General features: G+C 48.9%; 1 protein-coding gene across 1 annotated transcript; it reads left to right on the top strand.

Moving 5' to 3' along the window:
• Nucleotides 1-59: 59 nt before the first annotated feature.
• CASP9 (caspase 9) lies at nucleotides 60-6091 on the top strand. The gene is made up of 10 exons (XM_086764654.1): nucleotides 60-215; nucleotides 1162-1384; nucleotides 1832-1912; nucleotides 2122-2153; nucleotides 2644-2820; nucleotides 3499-3588; nucleotides 4249-4396; nucleotides 4895-5074; nucleotides 5268-5377; nucleotides 5833-6091. Exons 1-10 carry the CDS (start codon nucleotides 84-86, stop codon nucleotides 5923-5925), a joined length of 1266 nt encoding a protein of 421 aa, XP_086620780.1. The 5' UTR covers nucleotides 60-83; the 3' UTR covers nucleotides 5926-6091.
• The last annotated feature ends 8236 nt before the right edge of the window (nucleotides 6092-14327 follow it).

Raw genomic sequence — 14327 nt, 5'->3', positions numbered from 1 at the left:
CTTGCGCCGCCGCTTCCGGCGCGCCCGCTCCGCCGTCACCATAGAGACGGCGCCGCTTCCGGTCAGCCGGGCGCGCGGGCGCCATGGAGGAGGCGCAGCGGCGGGCGCTGCGGCGGGGGAGGGCGCGGCTGGTGGCGGCGCTGCGGGTGGCGCCGCTCTGGGAGCCGCTGGAGGAGCGCGGCCTCTTCACCCGGGCCATGGTCGAGGAGCTGCAGGTCGGGACCGCGTCCCCTTCGGGCCCGGGGGCAGCCCCACCCCCGTTCCCTTCCGCCCCGGGGATGGGGGGGGGGGCGGGCCCGGGAGGCGGCCCCCCGCGCCCCCTCGGTCCGGGTGGCGGCCCTGGAGGGAGGAGCTGTGTCCCCTTACCCCGGGGAAAGGCCTGCGGGATGGCCCCCCGCGTATCCTCAGCCCCCGTGACGGGCCGAGGAGTGGCCGATGCGTCCCCTCAGCCTCGCTGACAGGCCCGGCGTGGTGGCCCCGTGTCCCCTTGGTCCGGGTGACAGGCCTAAGGGAGGGTCCCGCGTCCCTGAGCCTGGGTGACAGGCCAGGGGAGTGGCCCCCATGTCCCCTCAGCCCCAGTGACAGGGCCAAGGGAGGGCCCTGTGTCCCCTGACTCTGGGCACAGCCCTGGAGGGAGGCCCAGTGTGGAAAAGCCTGGGGGGTGGCCCCCGTGTATCCTCGGCCACCGTGACAGGGCCGAAGGAGGCTCCTGTGTCCCCTCAGCCCCAGTGACAGGCCTGATGTTGTGACCACCTTGTTCCTTCAGCTCCCATGACAGGCCCAAGGGGTGGCCCATGCGTCCCCCTCATTCCCGTGACAGGCCCCAAGGGAGGGTCCCGTGTCCCCTCAGGCCACTGGCAGACCTGGGGAGTGGCTCCCTCCTGTCCCCTCGTCCCCAGTCAGAGGCCCTTCCTGTCCCCTCAGCCCCGCTGAAAGGCCCAAGGGCCCTGTGTCCCCTCAGCCTGCCCCGCTGGAGGCAGCGGGGGTTGGAGCGGGGTCAGGGCTGGGGTTCAGGAGGCTACTGGGGGTCTCTGTGATGGTGTCCACTGGGTCTTGGTCGCGCTCGGTGTGGATCCCCACGGTTTCCCCTCTCTGAGCGCCAGCGGGAAGGGCCTTGGCTCAGGGCGAACGTGCTGTGTCCTGGGCTTTGCTCCCCTGCAGAGCGCCGGCAGCCGAGGACAGCAAGCCCGGCAGCTGATCATCGACCTGGAGACTCGAGGGAAACGGGCTTTTCCTGTGTTCCTCTCCATCCTGCGGGACACGGGGCAGGGTGACCTCGCCGACATGCTGATCGAGGAGTGCGAATGCCTGCCGGCTGCGTCGCAACAGTTGATAGACCTGAGGCCTGTTGAGCTGGACCTACCTGGAGAAAAACTTAAGAAAAGTAAGTGTTGGGGGTGCGGTGGTTTTCTGGGCAAACAGCAGCGGGGCAGGGGTGGCAGCTGGGATCCCTCTCACCGTCTGTGAAGTCCTGAATTTTGTTATCCTGGAGCGTGGCTTGTCGAGGTGACTACACATTGGGAGAACGTTGTGCTTTCTGGTGGCAGAAGCTTTTTTTAAAAGGTGAGAACGGATTTTGCCACGTCCTCACCGTGGTGCGCTCTGCTCAGTCCGTGAGCAGATCCAGCTTGGGCGGTTGCAAAGAGAAAGCGTCGTCTGTCAAACCCAGAAAAGGGGAACACGGAGACGGTGTTGTATCACAGCCTCGCAGCAGGGTCGCTGCGGCAGGCGGCTCTTGGTTCAGGTCCCTCTGGGGATCCTGGGCTGGTTGCTTGTGGCGTGAACGCAGAAAGGGGAGAAGATGAGCCCTGATTGTCCTGTGTCATTACAGGTCCGAACTTCCCTGAACGTTTGTCCGTCCCGGTCCAAGCTGAGAGCACAAGACCTTGGACACCTCCCGCTCCAGCCCGGGGTAAGCCATGTCCCAGGCTCTTCCAGAGAGACAGGGTGCCAAACCTTCGTTTCCAGTGCGTGGCAGGGTGGGAAGGGGGAATTTGGATGTGCCACCTCGCATCATGGGCGAGAGGGCAGGAGTGGCATTAATTCTGGGAGGGAACGAGTGTAACGTCTCAGCCATGGAGTGCGGAGAGCTAAGCACTGCGTCTCTGTTGTGTGTTGTAGGTCCGGCTGCGGACGAGAGGAACCGCGATCTGGTTAGCATTTGGTTAGGCCAAACGTGTTCCTGATAATGGAAAAGCTCGCTGCCTTGGGGGTGGCTACCGGTAAACAGCCCCGGGAGAGCCGGGTCTTGCTCTGGATTATCTGAGCAATGGCTGCGAGGGCGACGCCGCTGTAACAAGGCCGATCGGCTCTGGAGCGGGTCAGTCGTTAGCTGGCTCCTCCTTAGCTGTATCACAAAAAAACGTGGCGCGGCTCTAAACAGTTTTCCAGCAAGGCAACCGGTGATTTCCAAAGGCACCGCCGAGTCGTGTGTTGTCTGCAAAGCAGCGTTGAGGCTTTGTAATGGCAGCGTTGAGAAACAGAAGCTGGTAAAACAGTACCGAGCGCGGGCAGCGTGCTTTGGTGTGTTGGGAAATGTGCAGGGAAGCGAGCGTTGTGAACACAGCAGCACACGAGTCTGGCTGGATTAGCTGGTGAGCGCTCCCAATTAGAGAGCGTTTAATTGTGATGTGTGCCTGCCAGGTTTACAAGCTGAAAGCGGACCCGTGCGGACGCTGCCTGATCCTCAACAATGTCAACTTCAGTAGAGACTCGGACCTGTCGACTCGAGACGGCTCCGACGTGGACTGCGAGAAGCTGGAGAAACGCTTCAAGGCCTTGCGCTTCGACGTCCTGACTCAGCGGGATCTCAGGGCTCAGGTGAGGCCAGCCACGTCCAGCTGACGCGAGGGATGAGAGGTGAGCCCCCGGGAGCGAGGGGAGCGTGTTACAGGATGTACCTTCCCAAACGAAAGCCCCAGCCCGCACGTTTTCACTCTTCTACCTGAGCTGTGGTTCCCAGTTGGGATTTGTCGGGGAAGCGGCGAGGCTGTGTTTCTGTGAGACAGAAATGGCCTCTGTGCTGCGTGCAGCCGTGGGTGCGATTGCCCTGTCTGTACAGGCCTCGGCTGTCACCCGGAGCGGCACAGGGCTCTCGGTCACCCGGAGCGGCTGCTGAAAGTAAAACAAGGGCCCCCGCTCACCCAGCGGCCCCAGATGAGAAGCGGTGCCTTTAGGAGGATGAGTCGTGTGGAAGAGCCGTGTGGTGTACATCGGTGTGTTGTAAAGAGGAAGTAGTGAGGCAAGAAATCTGCGGAAGTAGAGCCGCCGACATTAAATAAGGGCAGAACCGCAGAACTACTTGCTCTCTGCTGATGGCTGTTGCCTCCTGTATGTGGGTGTGTGCTGTCACGCTTCTGCTGGACAGCGAGCGGCAGAGAGATCGACCAGATCCTGCTGAGCGGTGCAGCCGCGATAGGCTGCTAGGAGCAGGGCGTGGCAGTGATCCGTGCTGGAGGTACGGTTTGAAATCCTCTTACCGTGATGTTTTCCGTGTAGGAAATGCTTTCAGAGCTGCAGAAGCTGGCGCGGCAGGACCACAGCGCCTTGGACTGCTGCGTCGTGGTCATCCTTTCCCATGGGTGTCAGGTGAGTTTGTGGGGTCTCTCCCTTCGCTCGTTGGGCAGGCTGCCCCCCGGGGAAAGGGGTTCATTCCCTGCGCTGCAGTCGCACGCTGGGTGAGAGGGAAGCGATCGGTGGTGAGTGATGTGATGGCCGTTCTGCCGTCGCATTGTGGCGCATGGAGTTTCACTCTCGTACTGGGGTTAAAGAAAACGGGGGCTTCTCCGGTGTAACCTGATCCAGTCTTGCCCATGGCCACGTGTTCTCCGTTTTGGAAGCAGGGGTATATTGGATCAGATCGGAATGATGGCCAGAGAGCGCTGGCCCTGGTACTGTGGATGTTCAGTCCCTCCAGCGCTGATGGGGAGACGCTATGTATCACAAGCCAGAGGCCTCGAGGGACGAGGAGGGGAGAGCAAGGGTTTGGGAAATGGTGTACGGGACATTCCCGTTGTCCCAGAGGACGAAGAACCCTGTTGCTGGAGGAGGTGGGATAGGAGTTGGATAATAGGAAGGGTCGGCTCGTGGGGTGTTAGATTGCTTCAGATGACTCCTGGCCTTCGCACAAACGCGAGGAAGCGAGATCCGGTCTGGTAACTGTAGGCCACAAAGCACCCGATCAGGCACGGGCTCCCTCGGAAGCAGCCTCGCCTCCGCATTACTAGCTCCTGAATTTTCCTCTTGCAGACGAGCCATATTCAGTTTCCCGGAGGCGTTTACGGAACGGACGGAAAACCCATTCCAATAGAAAAGATTGTGAACTATTTCAATGGGTCCCATTGCCCGAGTTTGAGAGGAAAACCCAAACTCTTCTTCATCCAGGCCTGTGGTGGAGGTGAATCTTTGTTTTGGCTCCCGAAGCAAAGCAGCTGCTGGGCAACAGCAGGCTTCAGAGATGCGCTTAGGCTTTGGCTTCTTGCTCCAGTTTCGTTCATCACCTGTCTCTCTGGCTGTCTTCTCTTTCTCTTGGCCACCCGTCTAAGGACTCGGGTGTGAGCCTCTCGTAGGAGGGCAGTACCAATTTGTGTCTACTGGGACGGTTTTACTGCACAGCAGGGACGCAGGACAGAAGCAGGGGAGTAACGGTGGCATGCGGCCAGGCAGTGCTCTCTTGCTGGCTGCTCCAGGCCTTCAGCCATGAGGTTGCTGGGGACGCACAGACCGAGGGCTCCGACTCAACAGGCGCAGCCGAAGAGCTGAAAAGTTTTGTTGCCTTGGAGGGCCTTTATTTTTTTGTCGCTGTCTTTTTGTCTTGTCCTGTCGGAGGCTGCAGGAGCGTGGAGTGCTTGGGTAAGCTGAACATCGGAGATTGCCTTCTTGCCATTTTTTGCAGAACAAAGAGATCGAGGCTTTCCAGTGGCTTGCGATTCCCCGGGCGACGAAGCTCCTGGAGGTTCCCTGGACTCGGACGCAACTCCTTTTCAGGCTCCTGTGGGGAATGTCGATGAGCCGGATGCCGTGGCCAGTTTGCCCACGCCCAGCGACATCTTGGTCTCTTACTCAACTTTCCCAGGTGAGGCAGCCCGTGTGAATCCATTGCTGGGTACGGGGGCATTAGAAAACAAGTCACAGCTTCATGGGCAAAGTTGGGGGTGGGTAGGGGCACCTGCCCCTGTTGGAGATGGCAACCAGGGAGTGGCCTTAACTTGGTGAGACAAGAACAGCCAGCTGGCTTTGGCAATAATTTTCTCCTTCTTTCTCTGAAGGTTTTGTCTCCTGGAGGGAGACATCTAGCGGCTCGTGGTACGTGAAAACGCTGGACAGCGTGCTGGAGCAATACGCCCAGTCGGAAGACCTGCTGAACATGTTACTGCGGGTAAATGCTTTGGTTTTGTTGGTTGTTTTTTTTTTTTTTATTTCCTCGTGCTTCGTGTAGTCAGGAAGGGCATGAAGGAAATAATCAGAGCTGTAATGGGTCAGGGCTTGGAGGCCTGCATCTAAAAAAGGAAGGAGGATATTGAGCGTGCAGTTCATGGAGTGCTAATTGGAGGTACTGGGGAGAGGGCTAATGAGAAACAATAAGCAAGCGTCTGGCATTAATCTGCCAAAAATCTCTTTGAGGCCTCTCTAATGAGAAATAGTTTTGGAAAGATGGGCTTTAATCCTTGCCAAGGAAGCTACTAAACAATTCCTTTAGATCAAAGCGTAGCTCATCCCATACTCCGAGCTGGCGGGAGACCAGGTGTTGTAAGCGTCCGGCCACACGTCCGGGCAGATCGCGCCGTCCAGGCAGATACGCTGGCTCCTCAGCCACTTTCCTCCTGTTCTCAGGTGTCCAACGCTGTCGCCACCAAGGGGAGGTATAAGCAGATCCCGGGCTGTTTCAACTTTCTCCGTAAGAAATTCTTCTTCATGTGCAAATGACGTGTGGGCTCCGAGATCCCTGCCCAGCGCGAGAGTTACTTCCCCACTGCCAGAGAACATCTGCGCCCACCGTGACTGGGTGTCGATGCTCCCGGTGGCCTTTCTCTGTCTGTCGAAGTGTGTGCCTTGAGAAATGCAATCTGTGAACGCTGTCCTTGCTGTGAAATAGGGATCAGATGGAGAGCGGCGCTGTGCTGATGGGAAACCTTGGGAACAGAGAAGGGATGGGTGAGGGAAGCCCCTTGGCTGGGGCGCCTGCCAGCCCAGAGCCTCCGCGCTCGCGAAGGAGAGCACGCCCAGCTCCCAGCCGCGCTTGGCCTCCAAGTGTTTTTTCCAGTGATCACAATGATTGTGTCCTTTGCTGCCCAGATAACTGATGGGTAGAATTAAGGTCTGGAACCTGAGTGGTATGGAATGATTTTTGCAATCACTATTTTTTATTTTCAATAAAACGCAATGGGAAAAGAAAAAAAAAAATCTGTTGTGCTGTATTCCCTCATCCCTTCCGTCTCAGGAATGCCATTGCAGCATCTCCTGAAGGCTTCTCTAAAATAAGGAGAGCAAGAAAAACTTTGCCTGAGTAATTTTTGAGCCTCCTGAGGTTACTGGTAGTGCTTCTAATGCAACTGTGCCAGCATACGGGGAAGGCATCTCGCATCCTTTTGGGGAGTCGACTGGATGCTAGCAGGGGTTAGAGCAGGAAACCAATGAGGATTCTTTCGACTGTCGGAGCTGAGATAAAGCACTCGCCCCGATGAGCTGCTGCAGTGACGGGTTTGGGTAGAAACCCTGGGTGTAGGGTGTGGGATTTGGCAGGGAAAGCATCCTCGGAGACCCAGCTGCGCAGAGCCAGGGCAGGGCTGGAGAGTTGCATATGCGGCTGCCTGGCCTTCGTCACACAGGATGTTTTATGCTCTCAGGAAACCACGCAGGGGTTTCAGCACGGCAAAGGCAGATTGTGCTGTGTCCCTTTGCCTCAGCGTTGCTGGGGAAGCGAGGAATGCTTGACGAGGGGGAAGGGAACCTGCAAAGCTCCAAGCTGCATTTGCAGTCGCTAGGTATTTCCACCATCTTCCTTTTTTTCTGGGAGCATTTTGGGTGCTTTGAGGTAGTTTAACACTGCTGGCAGCGTGCTCCTCAGCCTGGGGTTTGGGATTAATTGTTTTTCAAAGCGTGCTGAGGTTTGAGCAGTGGGCAAAGGAGCTGAAAACTTGAAAGAAGTAATTAAAAGTAGGGTGAGAGAGAGAGGAGGGAGGGGGCTCATTCCCCCAGAGGGTCTTAACTCTCTCCTTCAGTTGTCTCCCGGCCCTGCTGCTCAGGGGACAGCGTCCCCCAGGGGTGCACGCCTGGCTGTCCTCCACGTGCGTCCAAAGCATCTGTGTTGGAAAGAAAAGCCCGTCAGAGGCCCAGAGTCCGTCTAGTCAGGCTTCATCCCCATCAGGTCCAAAGGGTGAACTGTGCCAAGGATGCCACCCCATGCGGAGGGGCCCGTTTTGGGCAGCGCTGGCTCTCCCTAGGGATGCTGCCCCCAGCATTGCCCTCCCTGCCTCGCAGGACTCGCTGGGGCCGCCATGAGGGTTGGGGGCCTTCGTGAAGTGAAGGCAGACAGGGCGAGATCAAGGCAGGTCCTGCTTTACCCTAAAAAATTAGGAGCAGGGGATAAGTGGGACCTTTCCAAGCTGCTGTTGGGGTCTGGGAGGTGCAGCCCCCCACCTGTAAAACATGGGAGCTCGGGAAGCAGGGGGCAACTGCCTGTCCTGGGCTGAAAAGGCAGGGCCAGGGCGAGCAGGGCAGGAGCCAGACAGGATCTGATCCCGCTGGTTAACTCCTCTGGAGAGCCCTGCCACCCATGGGGTCTCCAGCCCCCTCCCCAGCCCAAGCACCCCCCCAGCAGGCACCCACCCCGCTGAGCAGAGCGGGGCCAGCAGCGGGTGGTGGAGCCGGAGGTAACAGTGGTAATGATGGAGGTAATTATGATATTTATTTTGTTTTTATTGGGTTTTTTTCTGGTTTAACTGGATAGCAAGTAAAGTAGGTAACAGAGTAAAAGTGTAAGTACTGTAAAAGCTTATTACACCAGTGTAAACCATACAACAATAAAAGGCAGTTAATTAACAAACCGTAAGGAAAATATTGTAAAAAATATATATATACACACACCAAGGTTTGCTGTTAAGCACACTGAAGTTTACGTTATGCAAATAAAAATGACACTACATTAACAAACCTCAGTACTGGAGTTTAAACGAAAGTTTTAGCTGAGTGTCTCTTTAAATACTTATAATGCTATTGCTAGGTATAGGTGCTGTGTCGAATAATACCTCTGACTGTACTGACCCTGACGTAAGTGAAAAAACTGTAGCGACGTAGGTGATGGTAGAGGTACCTGGTGTAGGCCAGGTAAGTTAAAGAAGATACGCTGCCCAGCTGTGCCTGTAGGTAATAAAAAATGGACCCTGCACAGCACCTGGAAATGAGGTGAGGTTTCGGTTATGAAGTTTAAGTATAAAAGAAGTTGTTCAAAAGAACTAAACCAAAACAAAAGTATGTAAAAATGTAAAATAGGCTACTTGAAATATTTCTTTTTTTTTTTTTTGCTATTAGGATAAAGAGAGTAATGTCATTTATAAAACAAACTTCAAGTAGCCTATGGAAGTGGTTCATATTTAGGTGTGGAGCTACACTGTTACCTTCCAAGGTTAATATTTTATTTAGGTACTTTTAGCCTATAACCAGTAAAACGCAAACTTAAGATTTTTACTTTTAGCTGTGTACTTTTTAACAAAAACCTACTTATAAATCACAGAATGACGGAATAGTTTGGCTTGGAAGGGACCTTTAGCGCCCATCCAGTCCAACCCCCCTGCAAGGAGCAGGGACATCTCCAACCAGACCAGGTTGCTCAGAGCCCCGGCCAACCTGGCCTGGAATGTTTCCAGGGATGGGGCATCCACCACCTCTCTGGGCAACCTGGGCCAGTGCTCCACCACCCTCAGCGCAAATTGTAGTAGGTACCGTACTTGCCTCCGTTCACATAGGAGTAGTTTACTCACTACGCTGCTCCCTATGTTCCTCCATAGTTTATATTGTACATGTCAATGGTAGCTGACTCGTGTAAGCTTTTGGTATTTACCTAAGTACTTTATAAAATAATCACACCAATACAGGTGAAGTAAAGTATTTTTTACAAATTCAGTTAAGCGTAACTCAAATTTGCTATAAACAAGTTTACAGCATCATGTTGAGACTCACTACAGTGTTCCTAAAGGTTTAAAAAAGTTGCAGTAAGGAATTTTACACTTTGTAAACTTGTTGTACGATACTACCTATTAGTATATAAAATTACGTATAGTAAACTGCCTTAAACATTCCAAAGTTAAACTAAAATATACTTATTACATCTAACCTTTATCTAAATTATAGTTTGTAGTAAGTCAGGTGTATGACCAGACTAAGGTTAAATTTAATTAAACTGTGTATATAAAATTTTGAATAAAGTTTGACTAATAAACTGTATTAAATTTAACAAATTATAAGTTTAAAGTTTTATAAAACTTTAATATAAAAGGTTTTTAAGTTTTACTACTACTTTATAAAGTGTTGAAAAGTTAGGTGTACTGTTTAGTAAGTAGGTTTCTAAATAAATTTGATATGTATATAATTTAAATTTTATAATAAAAACTTTAAAACTGAGGGAAACATCAGGCACCTAGATACTTTAAAAACTTTAAAGTTTTTAATACAGTTTATGTAGTTTTATACATTACACAAACTGCAATCACAAAAGTTTTATAAAAAACTTTAGTAGTTATAAACTACCTAAGCTTTTGTTTTAAACTTTCAAATCGTAAAACTAATATAAAAGTTTTATAGAAGTTACCGGTTTTGGGTTGTTTTTTTTTTTTACTACTTTTATAAAGATACATATTTACTACTTCTGTAAACTTAAAGTTTAGGAGCAAAATCTATAAAACTATAAAAATAGTTTCAGGTATACACTTTTAATTAAAAGTTTTAAAGTTTTAAATTAAAAACTCAAAAAAATTTTTCACTTCAAAGTTTGTTAGTAAAGTTTGGGTTTAAATGAAAAACTTGTATAGTTTAAAAGTTTTAAACAAGTTTAAAAACTTAAATTTAATTTATTTTAAATTAACTTTTATAGAAAATAGTTTTAAAAGCTTAAACTTTATTTGTATACATCCTTTATTAAAAGTTTGTTTAAAGTTTAAAAAAAATTTTTAGGGTTTAAAAACCCTTTGGGTTTAGGTGTAAAGGTACAAATCAATTTTTATTGAAGTTTTATATAATTAAATAAGTTTCTGTATTTAAGTTTTAAAGTTATAGCTTTGTATAGTTTTAAAGAAATGTTACACTTTTTAGTTCATACTAATGTGTAAACAAATGACAAAACATTTTTTACATTAAAATTAAATTTTAAAACAAATTTTTTTAAAGTTACACTTTAGTACAGAAAGTGTACTGTGCAAAACAAAAAAAAGTTGTAGTTTTAAGAAATTTTAAAAAGGTTCACTTATATACTATATTATACTATATAAGAATAGAACTTAGGTGTATCTTGTAAAGTTTAACTTTGTATTAAACTAAATATAATAGGTGTACAAATAAAGTGTAAGTTTAGCTTTACTTTTAACAAAAAGTATTTTTTACTTTTTTAAGGTTTTAAGTTATAAAGCCTTAAAAAGGTAAAAAGGTAAACTAAAACTTATACTAAGGTTTTACACTTCTTAGTCCTTTATAATTAGTATAGTCTAAAGTTTTTGTGCTATTAAAACTGAAACTTTATGAAAATAAAGTAATTTTAGAAAAGTGTACTCAAAAACTTTAAAAAAAATAAAAATTACTAAAACTTAAGTGTTTTAGTAATATTTATTTTAAGAAAGGTTTTTTACTGAAATGTAAAAGTTTTAGTAGTTTATAAAATTTCAGGTGTAACTTAAACTTAATTAAGTTTATACTAAACTGTAAAAACCAAAAGTTTTGTATAAAACTTCAGTTCACTTTTACACTTTACAGTGTAAGAAGTAACTTAAAACTTAGGTCTAATGTGTATAAAAACTTTATATTATGTAAGTGTAAGTTTTAAAGTGTAAAAACTAGGTTTAGTTTGATAAAGTGTATATATTACTATTTTATTGTAAACATACATAAAGCCATTTTTGTAATTTATAAAAGAAATTTTTAAAATAAAGATTTTACACCTTAATTTTTCTACGAAAGAAATGTAGTAAAGGTTTAAAAACGTAAAAAAAGTTTTAAAGTGTAAAACTTTTAATTTTAGACTTTATAAACTTTTTAAAATATGTATATATAATATAAAAACTTTTATATAATAACTTATAATAGTTTAACTTCAATATTATATATCAGTTTATGAAAACTTATTAAGTATTATACACAAAGGTTAAGTTAAAACTTTTTTACGAACAATTCTTAGTCTGAATTATACACGAAGGTTAAATGTACAAGTTTCTATAAAGCTTAAAACAAATTAACATTATTAATAAATTCTGTTTTTAAAAATATTAATTATATACATTTTTTTTTAGTTTTAGTAACCTTTTAGTAGCCTACCCCCGCCTATAATTACCTGCAGGCTGCCATTACGGTCGCCTGACAAATTAGGCAAGTAAAATTTCCCCAAACATGTTTCCCCTATTAAATGCACACCTATTTATGGTTAGGGTAGGCTACTCTGTAGCCACCTAAAGGTGTATCTAAAAATAGCTACAAATCCTAAAAGGGTACGATTTTTAGAGGTTTCGGGGTTGCCTTTTGCTAATCTTAGGGTGAACACAGTGAGTGTAACACATAAAACATTTTACCCTTACCAGGCTGTTAGAGTACCTAAACCTTCCTACGGTACAGATTGCTTCTGCTTTTTCAGCTGACACGCCAAGATGGCCCAGAAATCTTCAGGTGCCCTCACTGGGGACATTCCCCGTGGTGACAATGCCCAGCGTTGGCCTATCTGTGCTCGGCCACTGGCCCACCCGCCGGATCATACCCACCGCTCCACGGGACGTGGCCAGTTACGTTCCACACCTGGCGTCTGTTTTTACCAGGGGCAGTGGCCACTATCAGGGTATATTTACATTTTTGTCCATACCTGCCCACCCAAAGAGCACGCTCAACGTTTCCACACCTAAAAACCTTCGTTGGCCCTGTGATTTCCTCGGAAAACGCAGGTTTTCATGTTGGCACACCTGGTAAAAGGGTCTGGGACAGTACTGCCGTCCTCCAAACCGCCAGCCTCTCGCCTGCTACCTGGAAGGCACTCTCCTGCCACGGACACCGTGACAACTGCAGCCAGTTTTGCACATCCCTCGCTGTCACGTTCCGATTTCGGACGAGAGGAAGGCCCCCTTGCATTCTAGCCGACCTCAGACGAGTCTGGGGGGCTAGGGGCAGCTGGACCGACCTCTCACACACCGGAGCGTGGTTTTGTTTGTATTCTCGGGAACAGAATTAAGACTCAAAACGGAGTCAAGTGCCAGGTAGCTTTATTAACCCGATAAGAAGTTTGTAAATGGAAGAGAAAGGAGAGAAAGGAAGGAAAGAGGGAAAAGAATTTCAGTTGTAATAGCTACCACCACGGAGCTGCGGCGTCCAGACAGTTCAGTTCGCTCGATGGGGGAACGATCCGTCCGGTGTTGGTCGTCTCGATGTCGGTTCCGTGGATGTGTATTCCGTTGAATGAAGTGAAGTGTAGAAGTGTCGAAGTCTCGAAGAAGTGTAGTGTTGAAGAAGTGTAGAAGTCTCGAAGTGTAGAAGTGTCGAAGAAGTGTCTCTTTTTATGTTGGTTGTTTTCATTGTATTTCGAGAGCTGGTTTTCCTGGCCGCACCCCTCACCTGGCGGTGATATGCATGCCCATTACCGGGTGCTCCATTACTGGGCGATATGCATGCCCATTACCGGGTGATATGTATCTCTGGGCGCATGCCGGGGGCTAGGGCTAGATTTCTGGGAACCAGCTCTGCATTCAGGTTTGCAAGACAACAGGAGTTGCCTTGCAAGATAACAGGAAGCCATTGCTCGGGTGGTGGCCCACTGTTTCAACAATGTTGAGACAAATTTTTGACACAGTCTTTTACACTCGCTTACAGAGACGGCGCCTCATCCCTTCCCCAGTGCTCATCCTGTGGGCACAGCGACACTTGATGGAGTGAGAGCCCTTTGCCCTGTCCATCTGCCCATCACCTTGTTCTTTAGGCCCAGACACGTACCATACACAGTGATACCCTAACAGTTAAAGTCCTAATTACAAAAAAACCAGCATGTCACGTTAGTTGGACCTTTATGTGATGGCTGCTCTTTTCACCATGCCTCATAGGCTGGGGAGATTTGCAGTTGCTACCGTCCTCCGATTTCTTTTTATTTTGAACCTAAATAACATAAAAACACCTCACCCTGTCATCTACAGTAACGTCAGGTTTGCACTGGTCTAGCTGAATGGTCCTTTCTTGGGGGGAACGATACTTGGGGGGATGATATGATGCTGCCCTTGGTCCCGTGACTCTTACCCACCCACACCTCAGGTGCCACCCTTCCCTATTCGCCCCAGTTCCCTGTAGACTCACAGGCGTTTTTTGGCCTTGGCTCATTGACTCAGGGCACCAAAACCTCTGTGCTTCACTGCAGGTCCCGGTAACCTCCTTTGCCCTTTGAGTGACCCAACAGGTAAATACTGCACCCGAAAATGTCACCAAACTACCAGTGCCGTCTAACAGTACCACTGGCACACTGGCCATCGGGTGACACTGCACAGTAGCATAAAACAACACCCCCCCAAACACCAGCAAGACAAAACCAGTGCTACGTGAGGTGGTGATGGTAAGCTACCGCTGGCTCCCTGCTTGTCCCCTACCAGTGCCTTGAAGCAGGTGGGGGGGTTTCAATTTAAAAAAAAACGCTGCAGTGGGCGTCAGGTTGCTCAGAGCCCCGTCCAACCAGGCCTGGAATGTTTCCATCTATGACTCCTTTAGGCTTGGCCTTTCAGTATTTTTAAGCCTCTTGGGTTTCGGGCTCCTTTTAGACTTTTCTTTGCCCTCTCCCCTAAAACCTACGCCAGATTGCCCTGCCTTCTCTATGCTTGGTGTAACGCAGTTGTCTAGCCCTAACAACCTGTTTCCCAGATGGCAGCTTTTTCCTTACTCTTTTTTCTTTTTCTCCCCTGTGAGCTGAAATGCCCAACACCTCTTTTGCCCCACCTGGTGTTGCACACACCGCTCAACAGGCACGGCAAATCCCACCGCTGCATGGCCGCTGCCTACCCCAGGCTGCTACAGTTCACAGGGTGGTGGAGCACTGGCCCAGGTTGCCCAGAGAGGTGGTGGATGCCCCATCCCTGGAAACATTCCAGGCCAGGTTGGCCGGGGCTCTG

The sequence above is a fragment of the Chlamydotis macqueenii genome, chromosome 21 (assembly GCF_036417535.1).
Source record: "Chlamydotis macqueenii isolate bChlMac1 chromosome 21, bChlMac1.mat, whole genome shotgun sequence".
NCBI classification, from domain to species: domain Eukaryota; kingdom Metazoa; phylum Chordata; class Aves; order Otidiformes; family Otididae; genus Chlamydotis; species Chlamydotis macqueenii.
This window is presented reverse-complemented; position numbering and strand designations above follow the sequence as displayed.

What these genes read in the sequence shown, in the direction of transcription:
- CASP9 (XM_086764654.1), top strand. Translation starts at nt 84, where the DNA reads ATGGAGGAGGCGCAGCGGCGGGCGCTGCGGCGGGGGAGGGCGCGGCTG. An exon ending in AGCGGGATCTCAGGGCTCAG is followed by an intron (nt 2,821 to 3,498) that starts GTGAGGCCAGCC and finishes TTTTCCGTGTAG; the next exon opens with GAAATGCTTTCAGAGCTGCA. An exon ending in TGCTGAACATGTTACTGCGG is followed by an intron (nt 5,378 to 5,832) that starts GTAAATGCTTTG and finishes TCCTGTTCTCAG; the next exon opens with GTGTCCAACGCTGTCGCCAC.